This window comes from Littorina saxatilis, linkage group LG3, assembly GCF_037325665.1.
Source record: "Littorina saxatilis isolate snail1 linkage group LG3, US_GU_Lsax_2.0, whole genome shotgun sequence".
NCBI lineage: Eukaryota > Metazoa > Mollusca > Gastropoda > Littorinimorpha > Littorinidae > Littorina > Littorina saxatilis.
In genome coordinates, this window is record NC_090247.1 from 23416044 (window position 1) to 23433092 (window position 17049).

General features: G+C 43.1%; 1 protein-coding gene across 2 annotated transcripts in view; it reads left to right on the forward strand.

Moving 5' to 3' along the window:
* LOC138961909 (ribosomal protein S6 kinase 2 alpha-like) overlaps positions 1–15861 on the forward strand; it is a 31432-nt gene extending 15571 nt beyond the window's left edge. The window contains exons 10-21 of one of the 2 annotated variants that reach the window (XM_070333580.1): positions 208–296; positions 836–1003; positions 1502–1632; positions 2676–2726; positions 3223–3297; positions 3962–4051; positions 4512–4670; positions 5127–5288; positions 5460–5536; positions 5879–5996; positions 7375–7512; positions 14202–15861. In XM_070333580.1, the coding sequence (XP_070189681.1) occupies positions 208–296; positions 836–1003; positions 1502–1632; positions 2676–2726; positions 3223–3297; positions 3962–4051; positions 4512–4670; positions 5127–5288; positions 5460–5536; positions 5879–5996; positions 7375–7512; positions 14202–14333 (1390 nt within the window). In that variant the 3' untranslated portion in view covers positions 14334–15861. The remainder of the gene's footprint in view (positions 1–207; positions 297–835; positions 1004–1501; positions 1633–2675; positions 2727–3222; positions 3298–3961; positions 4052–4511; positions 4671–5126; positions 5289–5459; positions 5537–5878; positions 5997–7374; positions 7513–14201) is intronic. The other variant, XM_070333581.1, reaches the window with a different exon arrangement.
* The last annotated feature ends 1188 nt before the right edge of the window (positions 15862–17049 follow it).

A 17049-nucleotide genomic window follows, 5' to 3' on the forward strand; every position in this document is an offset into this window, starting at 1 on the left:
AGTCACAGTGAGCGTGTATTTCAATGTCTAATGTGTGCTCTTTGTCTCTGCCTTGTATTCTGTTGCGCACTCTTTCTCTATTCCCATCGCCTTGATCCCATTTTTGGTTGGAAAAGACAGTATGATTATATGTTGATGAAAAAAGACAGTATGATTGTAAATCAAAGAGAGAAAAGACGGTATGACTGACAGCGTTCTATGTTACAGGGCCAAGCTGGGCATGCCGCAGTTCCTGAGTCCTGAGGCCCAGAGTCTGCTGAGAGCTCTCTTCAAACGCAACCCTGTCAACCGTCTGGGTAGGTCATTTTTTTCCAACCCTGTGATTGCTTCAGCTGCTTTTCACTCTCTGTTGTCATTCTCTGCTTGATTGGAAATATCAGGTTTTAGTTTGTTTTAATGATCAACAAAATCAGTGTGTGACATGCTCTTACAGTTTTATTAATATTACTTCCCTAAAAAAATGTGTTTTCTCCTTTTGTTGTTTGTGCAAAAAGATCTCATTACTGTTTGCATATGTGCACACATACACAAATTCATTCACGCAAATTCATTCACGCAAGCACATACACACACTCAGACACAAAGACAAACACACACACTCACGCACACACATACACTCGCACGTATATACATACACACAAAATCACAAACACAAACACACACACACATACACACACACACACACACACACACACACACACACACACACAAACACAAACACACACACACATACACACACACACATGAACAAACAAAAGCATAAACATAAAGGAAGAAAAAGTGTTAACTGATCAAATTGCTGATGTGTGGCGGACTGGTTTCTACCTTCCCCCAGGATCTTCAGCTAATGGGATCGAAGACATCAAGGCTCACCCGTTCTTCTCCACCATTGACTGGGACAAGCTGTTTGGACGCGAGCAGCCCCCACCCTTCAAGCCCGCCGTGGTGCAGACTGACGAGGTCTTCTACTTCGATCACGAGTTCACCTCTAAGACTCCCAAGGGTAAGCTACACAGCTAGCACTGTGTGTGTGTGTGTGTCGTGCAGACTGACGAGGTCTTCTACTTCGATCACGAGTTCACCTCTAAGACTCCCAAGGGTAAGCTACACAGCTAGCACTGCGTGTGTGTGTGTGTGTCGTGCAGAATGACGAGGTCTTCTACTCTGACCACGAGTTCACCTCTAAGACTCTCAAGGGTAAGCTAGACAGCTAGCACTGCGTGTGTGTGTGTGTGTCGTGCAGAATGACGAGGTCTTCTACTCTGACCACGAGTTCACCTCTAAGACTCTCAAGGGTAAGCTAGACAGCTAGCACTGTATTGTGTAACCCTGAAATATGTACTGAATGAGATGCGGTTTAAAGCTGGCCCTAAAAAAGTTGAGATCTCAAACATCTCGGTCCCTTTCGATCAAATATGGTTATGGGAATGCCTTTACCTTTACGGTGCAACCATAGATGGGTGTGGGTGTCACATTGCTACCATAGTTGTGTGTGTTACAGACTCGCCAGGCATTCCGGCCAGTGCCACAGCGCACGAGTTGTTCCGTGGATTCAGCTTCATCGCCCCTGCACTGCTGGGCGAGACCCCGGCGCCCGACGAACCCCTCGACAACCAGATCAGCCTGGCCAAGGTCAGTCCCGCAGTTATCGCTGTCACGATCTGCTTTAGCACACTTTGTGGCAGCAAAATACAGTGGAACCTCCCTTTTTACACCTCAAAAAAGACGCGGTGGCCTAGTGGGTTTCCTACCCCTGCCGCGTCTGTGGGGTTAAAGGTGGAGATTTTTCCCATCTCCCGTGTCAACTTTTGTTTGGATAACTGCTAGTTCCTTATCCCTCTGCGTGTGTACCAAGTGCGCGCCGAAAAGATCCTGTTATCCCTGTCAGAGTTCGGTGGGTTGTAGAAACACAAAAAGCGTCGTATGGCTGCCTAAATGGTGGGGTAAAAACGGTCATACACGTAAAATCCCTCTCGTGCAAAAAACATGAGTACGTGGGAGTTTCAGCCTCCCTCCAAAAATAGGAGAAAAACAGGTCTTGAAAAGGAGGGAGTCTTAAAATGAGTACATTTATGCAGAGAAAATCTGATAAAACAGGGTCTCAAGCAGGAGAAAGTCGGGTGTTCCACTGTAATACTGTTTCATTCAGTCAGCCGGAGAGCAGTGAGGTATGCTTTCGCACAAACCACACGTGTAAAGCTTCTGCCCCAAACTGAAGACTGGCGGCCTTCCTTATACAAACCTTGTTTACTTGTAGTGTTCATTTACTGTTTATGTCACAATACTTATACAAACCTTGTTTACTTGTAGTGTTCATTTACTGTTTGTCACAATATACAAACCTTGTTTACTTGTAGTGTTCATTTACTGTTTATGTCACAAAATTTATTTAATCCAAACACAACCTGTACTCATTTCCTTCAAAACTTCATTTTCAAACAGATTTGTTTTAGATTGTGTGTGATTAAACTGCCGTGAAAAAGTTCTGTGAGAAAACCTGTGAACATAAGGTTTACTTTGTGTCAATAATTAAGCGTTCCCTGTTTTTTTATTTGGAAAACCTGAGAATACCTTCAAATCTAATCAAGTTTTGGCAGCCTTTAGCGGGAGGGCAATATAAGGTGTGCATGTCATTGATGAACAGTCAGGGTCAAGAGTCATGTTTTTTGTCACAGCTTCCAGGAGTCAAGGTTTCAAGCTTCACAGATGACTATGAAATGAAAGAGGTATGTGCTCCCCTGAATGTGTGGGGGGGGGGGGGGGTTGTGTGTGTGTGTGTTTGTTTCTGTTTTTCTGTGTGTGTGTCTTTGTCCATGTGCTTGTTTCTGTGTGTGTGTCTGTCTATGTGCTTGTTTCTGTCTGTGTGTGTCTATGTGTTTGTGTGTGTGTCTCTGTCTGTGTGTGTGACTATGTCTCAGCATTTGTGTGTTGTCTATGTCTCTGTGTTTGTGTGTGTGTCTCTGCCTGTGTGTGTCTCTGTGCTTGTTTCTGTCCATGTGTGTCTATGTCTTGGTTTGTGTGTGTGTCTCAGTTTTTATGTTTCCTCTGTCAGTGTTGCTGTGGTGATACTTGGCTATAACTATCTGTGTGAACATTCCAAATGTAGATGTTAAGTGTACAGTGTTTTCATCAACACTAATTTGCGTCTAATCACCTTCATTTACTGCGGATGATGTTAAAACTATAAAAGGAAACTGTTAAAGCTGTGTGTGTGTGTTTCAGGACATAGGCATCGGATCATACTCTGTGTGCAAACGCTGTGTGCACAGGGCGTCAGGAATCAGCTACGCTGTTAAGGTGAGACTAGTACCACCATCTTGATACCTTCTTGTCCCACCCCTGTCCTCTCAATCTCTCTCACATGTATCTCTCAGTGTTGTACACAGGGCGTCGGGAATCAGCTATGCTGTCAAGGTGAGACCCACCATCTTGATGTCTCTTCTTGTCCCAGCCCTGTTCTCTCTCAATCTCTTCCACATTTATCCTTCAGCTTTGCCCCACATGCAATAGTTATGGTGAATGTTTATTGCTTGCAATTCTATTTTTTTGAAACAATTGGATTGTGGTGTATAACAAATTGACCAAGTGAATAGATCAGTCTCGGTGCACATGAAGTTAACTGTAGCAGCAATGTTGGCCAACTTGACTGTGTTTTCATTTGACGCACGTGGTACACAGAACAGCACTGTGGTTACACAGTGAAGGCCAGGCTATGTAGGTGTGTGAAGTGTCTGTGCTAGGTTGGAATGAGACAGACTCATGTCAGTGACTTTTGCAGAAGCTTATTGAGAATTGTGCATACACTGTGCACGAATGGAATCCAGTAAAAGATCATGAGTGATCAGGGGATGCAAAGGGGTAAATTTTTCTGCAGACAGTGTAGTGTGCATGTCTGTGTCTGTGTTCGTGATTGTGTGTGTTGTGGATGTTTGTTTCTCTAACAAGTGTGTGTGTGTTCCAGATCATGGACAAGGAGAAGCGCGACCCGTCAGAAGAGGTGGAGATCCTGCTACGATTCGGTCATCACCCCAACGTTATAACATTACGAGACGTGAGTCAACCTTTCTTGTACCGCTTGATTTATGCTTATAGTATTTGGCTACTGTCTCCTCTTTTGTTTCTCATTTTATGAATAGTACTTTGCTCACATCATTGTGAAAACAAACCTTTAACATGGTAACAGACTGACATTTCACACATGTCATGGACAATGGGGGAATGAACATTTACAAGTTTGATTGAACATAAGAGTGTGTGTTGGATGTGCATGCATGAAAGAGTGGGTATGTGTCTGCATTGCAAGTGTTTGTGTGTGTGTTGCATTTAAATGTCCTATTTACCTGTGACTCTGTGCTATTTACCTGTGACTACCTGTCCTATTTACTTGTGACTACCTGTGCTATTTACCTGACTACCTGTGCCAAATACCTGTGACTACCTGTCCTATTTACTTGTGACAACCTGTACTATTTACCTATGACTACCTGTACCATATACCTGTGGCGTGGCAGGTGTACGACAACGGCAGCAAGGTGTACATGGTGACGGAGCTGATGAAGGGGGGAGAACTGCTGGACAAGATAATGCGACAGAAGTTTTTCTCTGAGCGTGAAGCCAGCGCGGTGCTGGAGGTGGTGGCTAAGACAGTGGAGTACCTTCACTCTAACGGGGTGAGTAGCAGTCTACCCTTGCCATGCCATTTGCCTACTTTAAGCTCTCTTTTATACAGAAACCACGCTTGTAAAATGAAACGTATTCCTGTAACTGAAATAACGAGAGGAAGTATGTGCGGAAGGCTAATAAACATTTGGAGCGGTATTGACTTTGTATGCATCCTCTCACCATATGATTCACGGATAATTATGAAAGGAGAAAACACATGATTTTTTTCTTTAAAATTATTTCTTTGTTATATTTTGTTTACTTCACATCAAAAATCTACAACTATCCAGTGAGACAGCATTTTGCATGATTTACCTGTGTTTACCAGCAAGGTGTGTCTGTGTGTACCTGTAAGGTGTGTCTATGTCTGTGTGTGTATCTGCAAGGTGTGTACCTGTGTGTACCTGCAAGGTGTTTATGTGTGTACCTGCAAGGTATGTCTATGTGTATACCTGTGTGTGCAGGTGGTGCACCGTGACCTGAAGCCCTCCAACATCCTGTACTCGGACGACAGCGGCTCACCCGACAGTCTGCGCATCTGTGACTTTGGGTTCGCCAAGCAGCTCAGGGCAGAGAACGGTCTGCTCATGACACCTTGCTACACAGCTAACTTTGTCGCCCCTGAGGTGGGTTACTGTGTGTGTGTGTGTGTGTGTGTGTGTCTGTCGGTCTGTTTGTGTGTGTGTTAATGTGTCTGTATGTGTGTGTCTGTTTTTGTGTGTGTGTGTCGGGGAAGGGGGTAGTCATGTAATTTGTGTTAGACTGAAGTGTGTAACATGTGTGCTTGTTGTCACCAGGTGTTGAAGCGACAGGGTTATGATGCGTCGTGCGATGTTTGGAGTATGGGTGTTCTGCTCTACACTATGTTGGCTGGGTGAGTCTTGTGTTCTTGGTCTCCATGGCCACTAACTGCCTTTCTACCTTTTGTACAAGATGATATTCTGCAAGCGAAGTGCGAACTTTCTCATACCTAGCTTGTTTTTCTTAAAGGCTTTGTGCATGGTGCGGTAAAGTAATTCGCTAAATACATTTAGGGGTTATTAGCATTTTAGAGGGTGGCATTATTTTGGGTCACCCTGTATATTCCAGCACCAAAGAAAAGGCCAAGATATAAGATTCAGCAAGAACACAATTCAATCAAATTGCAATGTCCATGCTTGTGTTACTGGTGACTGCAAGACAAGAAGAGTGGTGACGGGTGAGGTGTGTGTTTCAGCCACACACCCTTTGCCAACGGCCCCAAGGACACGCCCAAGGACATCCTGGCGCGCATCGAGGAGGGCAAGTTCACGCTGGTCGGGGGCAACTGGGACTCTGTGTCACCCGCCGCCAAGGTAACACCAACACTGCTTCACAGCTTCTGTCTTTTGTCGTTGTGTGGTCTTTGTACCCCTGAGAATTACAGGAACAGTGTGACAGTTTTAGCAGCCATAATGGTGTTGCACCATGGTCAAAGTTAAGCATATCGGCCCATTGCGAAAAAGTGTAAAGCCACAATAGAGATTTTCTTAGGAATAGCTAAAAAACAAAAATTGATAACATGATGACGAAATAAGTAAATGTTTGGTGAGTGATACTGTAGCCATTTTATTGTGTGTTGTCGGTGAAGAGTGTCTGAAATACAAGTAGGGAATTCTGCATGGTTGATAAGGATCTGGTTCGTTACTCAACTCTTGCTCTTATAGTTATACTATCAGCGTGTCATAAAGGCTGCCTGTTTGATAAGGATCTGGTTTGTAACTCAACCCTTGCTCTTATAGTTATACTATTAGCGTGTCATAAAGGCTGCGTGTTTGATAAGGATCTGGTTTGTTGCTCAACCCTTGCTCTTATAGTTATACTATCAGCGTGTCATAAAGGCTGCGTGTTTGATAAGGATCTGGTTTGTTGCTCAACCCTTGCTCTTATAGTTATACTATCAGCGTGTCATAAAGGCTGCGTGTTTGATAAGGATCTGGTTTGTTACTCAACCCTTGCTCTTATAGTTATACTATCAGCGTGTCATAAAGGCTGCGTGTTTGATAAGGATCTGGTTTGTTACTCAACCCTTGCTCTTATAGTTATACTATCAGCGTGTCATAAAGGCTGCGTGTTTGATAAGGATCTGGTTTGTTACTCAACCCTTGCTCTTATAGTTATACTATCAGCGTGTCATAAAGGCTGCGTGTTTGCCTCCCTTATGATGAAACTCTATCAACAAATTTCCAATAAAGACCCCTCCATTTTACTACCAATTTGTTGGGACATGTTCAAGGTTGCTAGTGGGAGGTTTTACTGTATCAGTGGAAGGATTGTGGTTGTACTGTGGTGTTACAATTGGTATGAATGGTGTGTTCTGGAAGGATTGTGGTTGTACTGTGGTGTTACAATTGGTATGAATGGTGTGTTCTGGAAGGATTGTGCTTGTACTGTGGTGTTGCAATTGGTATGAATGGTGTGTTCTGGAAGGATTGTGGTTGTACTGTGGTGTTACAATTGGTATGAATGGTGTGTTCTGGAAGGATTGTGGTTGTACTGTGGTGTTACAATTGGTATGAATGGTGTGTTCTGGAAGGATTGTGGTTGTACTGTGGTGTTACAATTGGTATGAATGGTGTGTTCTGGAAGGATTGTGGTTGTACTGTGGTGTTACAATTTGTATGAATGGTGTGTTCTGGAAGGATTGTGGTTGTACTGTGGTGTTACAATTGGTATGAATGGTGTGTTCCACAGGACCTGGTGAAGCGCATGCTGCACATCGACCCACACACACGTCTGACGGCCACCCAGGTCTTGAAACACCAGTGGGTCTCCAAGAGACAGCAGCTACCCCAAAACCCTCTCAACATACAAGATGCACAGCTCGTTAAGGTGATTGTCTGTCTGTCTGTCTATCTGTCTGTGCGTTGAAACACCAGTGGGTCTCCATGAGACAGCAGCTACCCCAAAACCCTCTCACCATACAGGATGCACAGCTCGTTAAGGTGATTGTCTGTCTGTCTGTCTCGGTCTTCTTTTTCTTCAAGAACTCATGAAAAGTGAACTGAGGTAAACTATCTTTCCATAAAAGATTGGTCTAAGTGTTGTTCCAGTACATGAGTCTGTACAACTATTATCTTCAAACAACATGAATGATGTGTGTACTGTGTAACTACCTTCAAACAACATGAATGACTTGTGTACTGTGTAACTACCTTCAAACAACATGAATGACGTGTGTACTGTGTAACCACCTTCAAACAACATGAATGACATGTGTACTGTGTAACCACCTTCAAACAACATGAATGACATGTGTACTGTGTAACTACCTTCAAACAACATGAATGACTTGTGTACTGTGTAACTACCTTCAAACAACATGAATGACATGTGTACTGTGTAACTACCTTCAAACAACATGAATGACTTGTGTACTGTGTAACTACCTTCAAACAACATGAATGACATGTGTACTGTGTAACTACCTTCAAACAAAATGAATGACGTGTGTATTGTGTACAGTCGAGACCGGATGTAAGAAAGTCGTCGGGACCCACTTTTTGTCTTTCATACATCCGGTCTTTACTAAATCCGGTTAACCGGATGTATGAAAATATTGTGGATTGACTTTCATACATCCGGCCACGCGTCTGTTACTTGATAAAAGTAGGGTTTTTTTCATATCATTTTTGCATTTATTTGTTTTTTTTATGTTTAAATGTTTTGATACATATCCTTGTTAGAAGAAAAGGTTTGTGAATAACAAGTGGAAAAGTGCATGTACTTACATACACTGACACAGTCAGGACAACCGATACTGAGAAAGAGCAACTGTTTGTGTAAGGAACTGTTCTGCTTTACATAAGGCCGTGCACTCAGTCTCCGCCCCCCCCCCCCCCCCCCCCCGTCCCTCTGTGTGTGTGTGTGCGCGTACGTGCGTGCGCTCGCGCGCACGTGTGTGTGTGTGTGTGTGTGTGTGTGTGGCTCAACTGTATTGTGTGTGTTCCCTCCACAACCCTTTTGCGCTTTTGACAATGTTTTTGGGCGTGGAAGCTTTGTAATGACCGTTGGCGTAGCAAATAACATTTTCTGAGTTCTCTCTCTCCCTCTCTCTCTCTCTCTCTCTCTCTCTCTCTCTCTCTCTTCAAAACGCACACATTTATAACACACACACACACACGCGCGCGCACTGAATACAAACAAGTCGCGTAAGGCGAAATTACTACATTTAGTCAAGCTGTGGAACTCACAGAATGAAACTGAACGTAGTCCGCCGCTAGTGCTAAAGGCAGTGAAAATGACGAGCCTGTTTGGTGCGGTAGCGATTGCGCTGTGCTTCATTGCACGCTTTACTGTACCTCTCTTCGTTTTAACTTTCTGAGCGTGTTTTTAATCCAAACATATCATATCTATATGTTTTTGGAATCAGGAACCGACAAGGAATAAGATGAAATAGTTTTTAAAACGATTTCGGAAATTTAATTTTGATCATAATTTTTATATTTTTAATTTTCAGAGCTTGTTTTTAATCCAAATGTGCACGTCCTAGATACTGGGAAATACTATGGGTTGTCAACTTTGAATGACTGTCACAATATCTCTGAGCAATGGATGACAAAGGGGATGCTTTGATGTCAAAGGGGATGGATTTGACTTACTGTAACAACCAAGTTTGGGTTTCCAAACATTGCTGTGGGTTTTAAACGATTTAATTTTTAGCCAAAATGCCCCCAAAACAGCACCTAAAACTGGGACAAAAATACACCAGTCTGTGTTGCAGCTGTACATAATGGAGAATAAAGCTCTGTGAATTTTATTGTGATGTTTATGGGTCAGCTGAAGGATTATTCTCGACATACACACTCAAGAATTACATCTATTTTTCTTCTTCTGGGAGTTTGATCGGCAAAGAAAACACGTAATCGTGGGTTACCGTCGTTTCCGGTTTCAACTTCATCAAAAAATGCGATCTGCTGAACAAAGGAAACCTCAAAGTTATTCAAAGTCATTATTTATTTATTTCAACAACATTTAGGTTTTCAAAACACAGCACTACGGTAGGAAACAAATTTATTTCAGCTTATAATCGTGCTTGAATGTACCCCACCCTTGTTTCGTTTCCATCTGTAATGCACGAAAGCATGGCCACAGCAGACGACAAATCCCGCATTGCCTATCACACACGCGTTGTGAGATCGCGGGAACACCGTGGAAAGTTCCATTCATGACGTTTGACCCGGTCATGTGAATAGACAATGAGAATTTATCCACCCAATCGTATTCGTTTCCGGTTTTTGAGACGTAACTCACGACAGACCACGCTGTATCTTCACTGTTTGAGACCTGTAAAATCTTTTTTGACAATTGTAGCATATATTCATCGACGAATTTTGCGATATTTTGCTGATTAAAGCTTGATCTGGTGCAAAGTTTGAGCAGCACATGTGTTCTCATGATCGGCGCCATTATGAAATTTTCGATTCTTCTGCAACGCACGATCGACAATCGATTAATTCTCTCATTTAGGATTGTCGCTTATGGAAACTTGAAAATTTCAAACTTTCATGTATGCATAGTTATTTATCTATGTAGTCCACATGCAATAATCAAGTTTTAGTTCTTTTCTTTGGAAATAAAAGACATTACGAACTATGGTTTCCATGAAACTCACGACAGTATTATCTCTATACACATAAACCCAGTGAGCACAGATCGAAAACTTTTTGCTCACTTAAATCTTTCTATCATGTATTAAAACCCAAAAGGGTGCCCAAAAGGCTAGTTGCTACATTTGACCTACAAAAAAAACTTTTGCGCCTGGAAATTGCGTGGGTTACGGTTTCCACTTTCTACTTCGATCTAGTTAACTTATGGAAACTTGTAATTTCAAACTTTCATGTTTGCATATTTATTTATCAATGTTGTCCACATGCAAATTGCAATAATCAAGTTTTAGTTCTTTTCTTTGGAAATAAAAGACATTACAAACTATGGTTTCCATGTAACTCACGACAGTATTATCTCTATACACATAAACCCAGTGAGCACAGATCGAAAACTTTTTGCTCACTTAAATCTTTCTATCATGTATTAAAACCCAAAAGGGTGCCCAAAAGGCTAGTTGCTACATTTGACCTACAAGAAAAACTTTTGCACCTGGAAATTGCGTGGGTTACGGTTTCCACTTTCTACTTCGATCTAGTTAACTTATGGAAACTTGTAATTTCAAACTTTCATGTTTGCATATTTATTTATCAATGTTGTCCACATGCCACATATGCAATAACTGAGCTAAAGTTCTTTCCTGTGGGATATTGAAGCCTAAAGTGGAAACCATGTAACCCACGACATAGAGCGTACTGCATGTGTCTAATTGTCATTTCTAAAGAAACCCCGATATGAAAGGTCCTCTCTTTGACAGAAAAAGATACAGGCATATCTTTTGCACTTAAAAAAGAGTATTTCACTCAATTCAGTCCTACTTTTTTTCCTGGTGTCCATGTCCCATAGTTGTGACCCAGTATCTAGGATGTGCACATATGTATATGTTTATGGAATCAGAAAATGACGACAAATAAGATGAAATTGTTTTTGGATCGTTTAATAAAAAAAATAATTTTAATTACAAGTTTCAGATTTTTAATGACCAAACTCACTCATTCGTTTTTAAGCCACCAAGCTGAAATGCAATACCAAACGCCGGGCTTCGTCGAAGATTGCTTTGCCAAAATTTCAATCAATTTGATTGAAAAATGAGGGTGTGACAGTGCCGCCTCAACTTTTACAAAAAGCCGGATATGACGTCATTAAAGGTATTTATCGAAAAAATGAAAAAAACGTCCGGGGATATCATACCCAGGAACTCTCATGTCAAATTTCATAAAGATCGGCCCAGTAGTTTAGTCTGAATCGCTCTACACACACACACACAGACAGACACACACACACACACACACACACACACACACACACACACACACACACACACACACACATACACCACGACCCTCGTCTCGATTCCCCCCTCTATGTTAAAAGTCGCGTAAGGCGAAAATACAACATTTAGTCATGTAGCTGTCGAACTCACAGAATGAAACTGAACGCAATGCAACGCAGCAAGACCGTATACTCGTAGCATCGTCAGTCCACCGCGCACGGCAAAGGCAGTGAAATTGACAAGAAGAGCGGGGTAGTACTTGCGCTGAGAAGGATAGCAGGCTTTTCTTTACCTCTCTTCGTTTTAACTTTCTGAGCGTGTTTTTAATCCAAACATATCATATCTATATGTTTTTGGAATCAGGAACCGACAACGAATAAGATGAAGGTGTTTTTAAATTAATTTGGACAATTTAATTTTGATAATAATTTTTATATTTTTAATTTTCAGAGCTTGTTTTTAATCAAAATATAACATATTTATATATTTTTGGAATCAGAAAAGGATAAAGAATAAGATGTACGTAAATTTGGATCGTTTTATAAAAAATTTTTTTTTTACAATTTTCAGATTTTTAATGACCAAACTCACTCATTAGTTTTTAAGCCACCAAGCTGAAATGCAATACCAAACCCCGGCCTTCGTCGAAGATTACTTGACCAAAATTTCAACCAATTTGGTTGAAAAATGAGAGCGTGACAGTGCCGCCTCAACTTTCACGAAAAGCCGGATATGACGTCATCAAAGACATTTATCAAAAAAATGAAAAAAACGTATGGGGATTTCATACCCAGGAACTCTCATGTCAAATTTCATAAAGATCGGTCCAGTAGTTTAGTCTGAATCGCTCTACACACACACACACACACACACACAGACAGACACACACACACACACACACACACACACACATACACCACGACACTCGTCTCGATTCCCCCCTCTACGTTAAAATATTTAGTCAACACTTGACTAAATATAAAAAGTGAGTTAAACTTAAAACCAGTTTAATGGATTAAAACAACAACAACAACAACAACAACAAGTCGCGTAAGGCGAAAATACAATATTTAGTCAAGTAGCTGTCGAACTCACAGAATGAAACTGAACGCAACGCAACGCAGCAAGACCGTATACTCGTAGCATCGTCACTCCACCACCCGTGGCAAAGGCAGTGCACGTGGAATTGACAAGAAGAGCGGGGTATTCGTTGCGCTGAGAAGGATAGCACGCTTTTCTGTACCTCTCTTTGTTTTAACTTTCTGAGCGTGTTTTAATCCAAACATATCATATCTATATATTTTTGGAATCAGGAACCGACAAGGAATAAGATGAAAGTGTTTTTAAATTGATTTCGAAAAAAAAATTTTGATAATAATTTTTATATATTTAATTTTCAGAGCTTGTTTTTAATCCGAATATAACATATTTATATGTTTTTGGAATCAGCAAATGATGGAGAATAAGATAAACGTAAATTTGGATCGTTTTATAAATTTTTATTTTTTTTTACAATTTTCAGATTTTTAATGACCAAAGTCATTAATTAATTTTTAAGCCACCAAGCTGAAATGCAACACCGAACCCCGGGCTTCGTCGAAGAGTACTTGACCAAAATTTCAACCAATTTGGTTGAAAAATGAGGGCGTGACAGTGCCGCCTCAACTTTCACGAAAAGCCGGATGTGACGTCATCAAAGACATTTATCCAAAAAATGAAAAAAACGTTCGGGGATTTCATACCCAGGAACTCTCATGTCAAATTTCATAAAGATCGGTCCAGTAGTTTAGTCTGAATCGCTCTACACACACACACACACACACAGACACACACACGCACACACACACGCACATACACCACGACCCTCGTTTCGATTCCCCCTCGATGTTAAAATATTTAGTCAAAACTTGACTAAATATAAAAACCTGAGTCACACCCACGACCAATGCCTCTGGTTCTAATTGTACCAAAAAATGCCTTCCATTATTATGGCTCTTCAGTCCAGTCCAGCAGCGCTTTGTCCACAGACGGCAGCTGAGACCTCCGTGTCCGCTTGCTCGTCGTCACAGTATCGCCGCTTCTTGCCTGACGGCAAGATATTTGTTCTTGTCTTTCATTATGTTCGACAGCGTTGGCAGGGGGACACCTAAATCAATGGCCATCTGTGTTCGGGATTTGTGTGGACTGTCCTCTACTGCCTTTATGATTTTAAGGCGCCCAGACAATGTCAACACTCTACGTTTGCCTGTAGCTTTCGCTTTGCGGTCCGCCATTTTGCAAATTCGAGTCGCTATGGAAGGGAAATTACTCTTACCACACTTTGGTGACTTGGGTCTACTTTCGTTTTTTTACAACCGGTCTTGCAACAACGCATTTGTGCTGCTCGGGACCAGAGATTTGATTTCATACAACCGGACTTTTATACATCCGATTTTCATACAACCGGAAAATTCTAAGTAATAACAAAGAGTAGCTTCTGCCGGGACCCTGCCTACCCCTTTCATACATCCAGACTTTCATACATCCGGTGTTTTATACATCCGGTCTATACTGTAACTACCTTCAAACAACATGAATGACGTGTGTACTGTGTAACTACCTTCAAACAAAATGAATGACGTGTGTATTGTGTGGTGTGCAGGGCTCGCTGGCAGCAACGTTCAAGGCGTTCAACGCACAGAACATCAAGCAGGCCGCCCTGGAACCCGTTGGGGCCTCACGTCTCGCCCAGCGCCGCGGCAAGGCTCGACCCAAGTCATCCACCGCTTTGTAACCACCACACCACATTGCCCCCTCACCACCCACACCACAACCAGTCAACGATGCGGCAAGGTCCAACCCAAATCATCCACCGCTTTGTAACCACGACAACACATTGCCCCCACTCACCACACATCTTTCAACCAGCCAGCACTAGGGATATCAAACAACTGCTCCCCCTCCCCCTCCCCCTCCCCCTGCCTGACTGTGGACCACCAGTTGGTCTGACGGATTACTGTAGCTGACTGGACGACACTGCACACGCCATGCTGTCGGCAGAACAAAAAGAACATGCTACGCTGTAGCTTGTGCCACACAAAGCGTGTCATCTGACTCAGGCCAGAAATGCTGTGGTGTGCTGGTGAAAAATCAACACAATGCCATGTTGTAAGGGTGTCAGATCAACACGATGCCATGTTGTAAGGGTGTCGGATCAACACGATGCCATGTTGTAAGGGTGTCAGATCAACACGATGCCATGTTGTAAGGGTGTGACACCAACACGATGCCATGTTGTAAGGGTGTCAGATCAACACGATGCCATGTTGTAAGGGTGTCAGATCAACACTATGCCATGTTGTAAGGGTGTCAGATCAACACGATGCCATGTTGTAAGGGTGTGACACCAACACGATGCCATGTTGTAAGGGTGTGACACCAACACGATGCCATGTTGTAAGGGTGTCAGATCAACACGATGCCATGTTGTAAGGGGAGACACCAACACGATGCCATGTTGTAAGGGTGTCAGATCAACACGATGCCATGTTGTAAGGGTGTCAGATCAACACGAAGCCATGTTGTAAGGGTGTCATAAAAAGATTGATCTCGGGGGGGGGGGGGGGGGGGGGGAGTTTGCTGTTGCGGTGCCGGTCCCCGTAACACTCCTGCAAGGCCTGCTTACCGCACTACGTACCTGACACCTGGCGTACTGTACTGGGCTTCAGCCTCCTACACACACTTCTCTCTGCTCACCTCTTCCAGCTGGGCTGCTGTGGGCGTAGAGGATGAACAGCACCTAGACATGTATTTGATGTGTCGGGGAAGTGGCCGTCTGGTTCCATTCTTCTTCTCCCTGTAGACTGCCGCTCGCACAGTGTACTCTTCTATCACATACACTGTATCCTGGCTTTGTGGGGCCTGTTTGTAGCTGGTTATCGTGCTACCACACTACTACCAATGACTTGTGTCGGATGCATGGGTCGGATTCTTCCGCTAGTATATGCTGGAAATCCAGATTCAATTATGACCTTTTTTTTCTTTTTTTGTTGTTTTTTTGTTCGGTTCAGGATTCATGAAATTGTTCAGTCCCACCCATGGAGATGTATAAACTATAATGCAGTCACAAAAATAACAATGACTTGTGCGAGATGAGTAATACTGTCACACTAATACCGAGAACTTGTGCCGCATTTATCAGTGTTGGCTGCCAATGTTCTCTCTGACCTGACATAGCCAACAGACTGCAAGCTTTCATTTCTATCCTCCACCAGATCTAAGGCATTCACCGTTGAAATGGGGGGGGGGGGGGGGGGGGGGGGATGGGATGGGATGTGCTGCAACCATTTGGTCCGTTAAAATGAACAAGCTCAGCATGAATGTTGTGTGTCACTGAGGTCATTACACGCAAGCTGTTGACCCACATACTTAATATCAGACCATCTACATATAAACATTAATTACTTGTCTCTTTCGCATTGCAAGGTGTGTTGGTGTCTGCATACAGATTACCTGACCTGCTACATAATCGTACATTTATTACTTGTCTCTTTTGAATTTCAAGGTGTGTGTGTGTGTGTGTGTGAAAAGTTCAACTGAGTTACACAGTGCTGGGGGTTCCAGAGCTGTGGGGAGGGGGGGGGGGGGAGGGGTGTGTTGGGGGGGGGTGTTTTCAGGGAGGGAATTAGTTTGGGTGCCTATGCAACACAAGTAGACTCCCAAGTGTTGTTGATGGAGTGTGTGTGTGTGCGAAGCCTAAAGGGAGACGATGTGAGCGTGGTGTATGATACTGGTGGGGTGACTGGTTCCTGTACTAGGGGCTTGGCCACACACTCTTGTGTGTCTGTGTGAGAGAGAAGATGGTGCCATAAAATCACAGAACACTGTCAGTGTGTGCATGTTGGTGTGTGTGTGAGAGAGATAGAATGCTGCCATGAAATGAAGTAGACTGACCCTGCAGGGCCCTACTACTCAGTTCTACACAGTACTGCATGAATGCTGGGCCACCACACCATGTTTGATAACAAACTTCCATTCAACTTCCCCCCTCACATGTTTGATTATTCGATGACTTCCTTCTCTCTTTGTCATGGAGTGGTTCCTTTGTTGTGTGTTGAGAACTCTTGTGTCAATGTGGCTGTGTGAGGAAATCAAATGTCGCTGCTTGGCTTGGTGGCTTTGGAGGCGTTGCCATAGCGACAGCAGCTTGTTGTGGGGTGGATGTTGAAATCACCTTTCTATTACTGTGTGCGTGACTCATCATGGCCGTGTGTTGTGGGCGAGTGTTGAATGTGAGCATAATCAGCGTGTTATAACCGTTCCCGATCGCCCAGTCTGGCCGGTCATCATATCATGGTGCTCTTTAACCCGGGATGCAGTGTTGACCTTTTCGATTTGACACTGCGTACACTGTGTACTTTGCTCACTGACCATGGGTCAACCGCCCCTCTCTTCTCTCCCCGCCTCCTATCCAACCTTCTTTCTCGGCGTCTAGTAGGATGGTTTGTGGC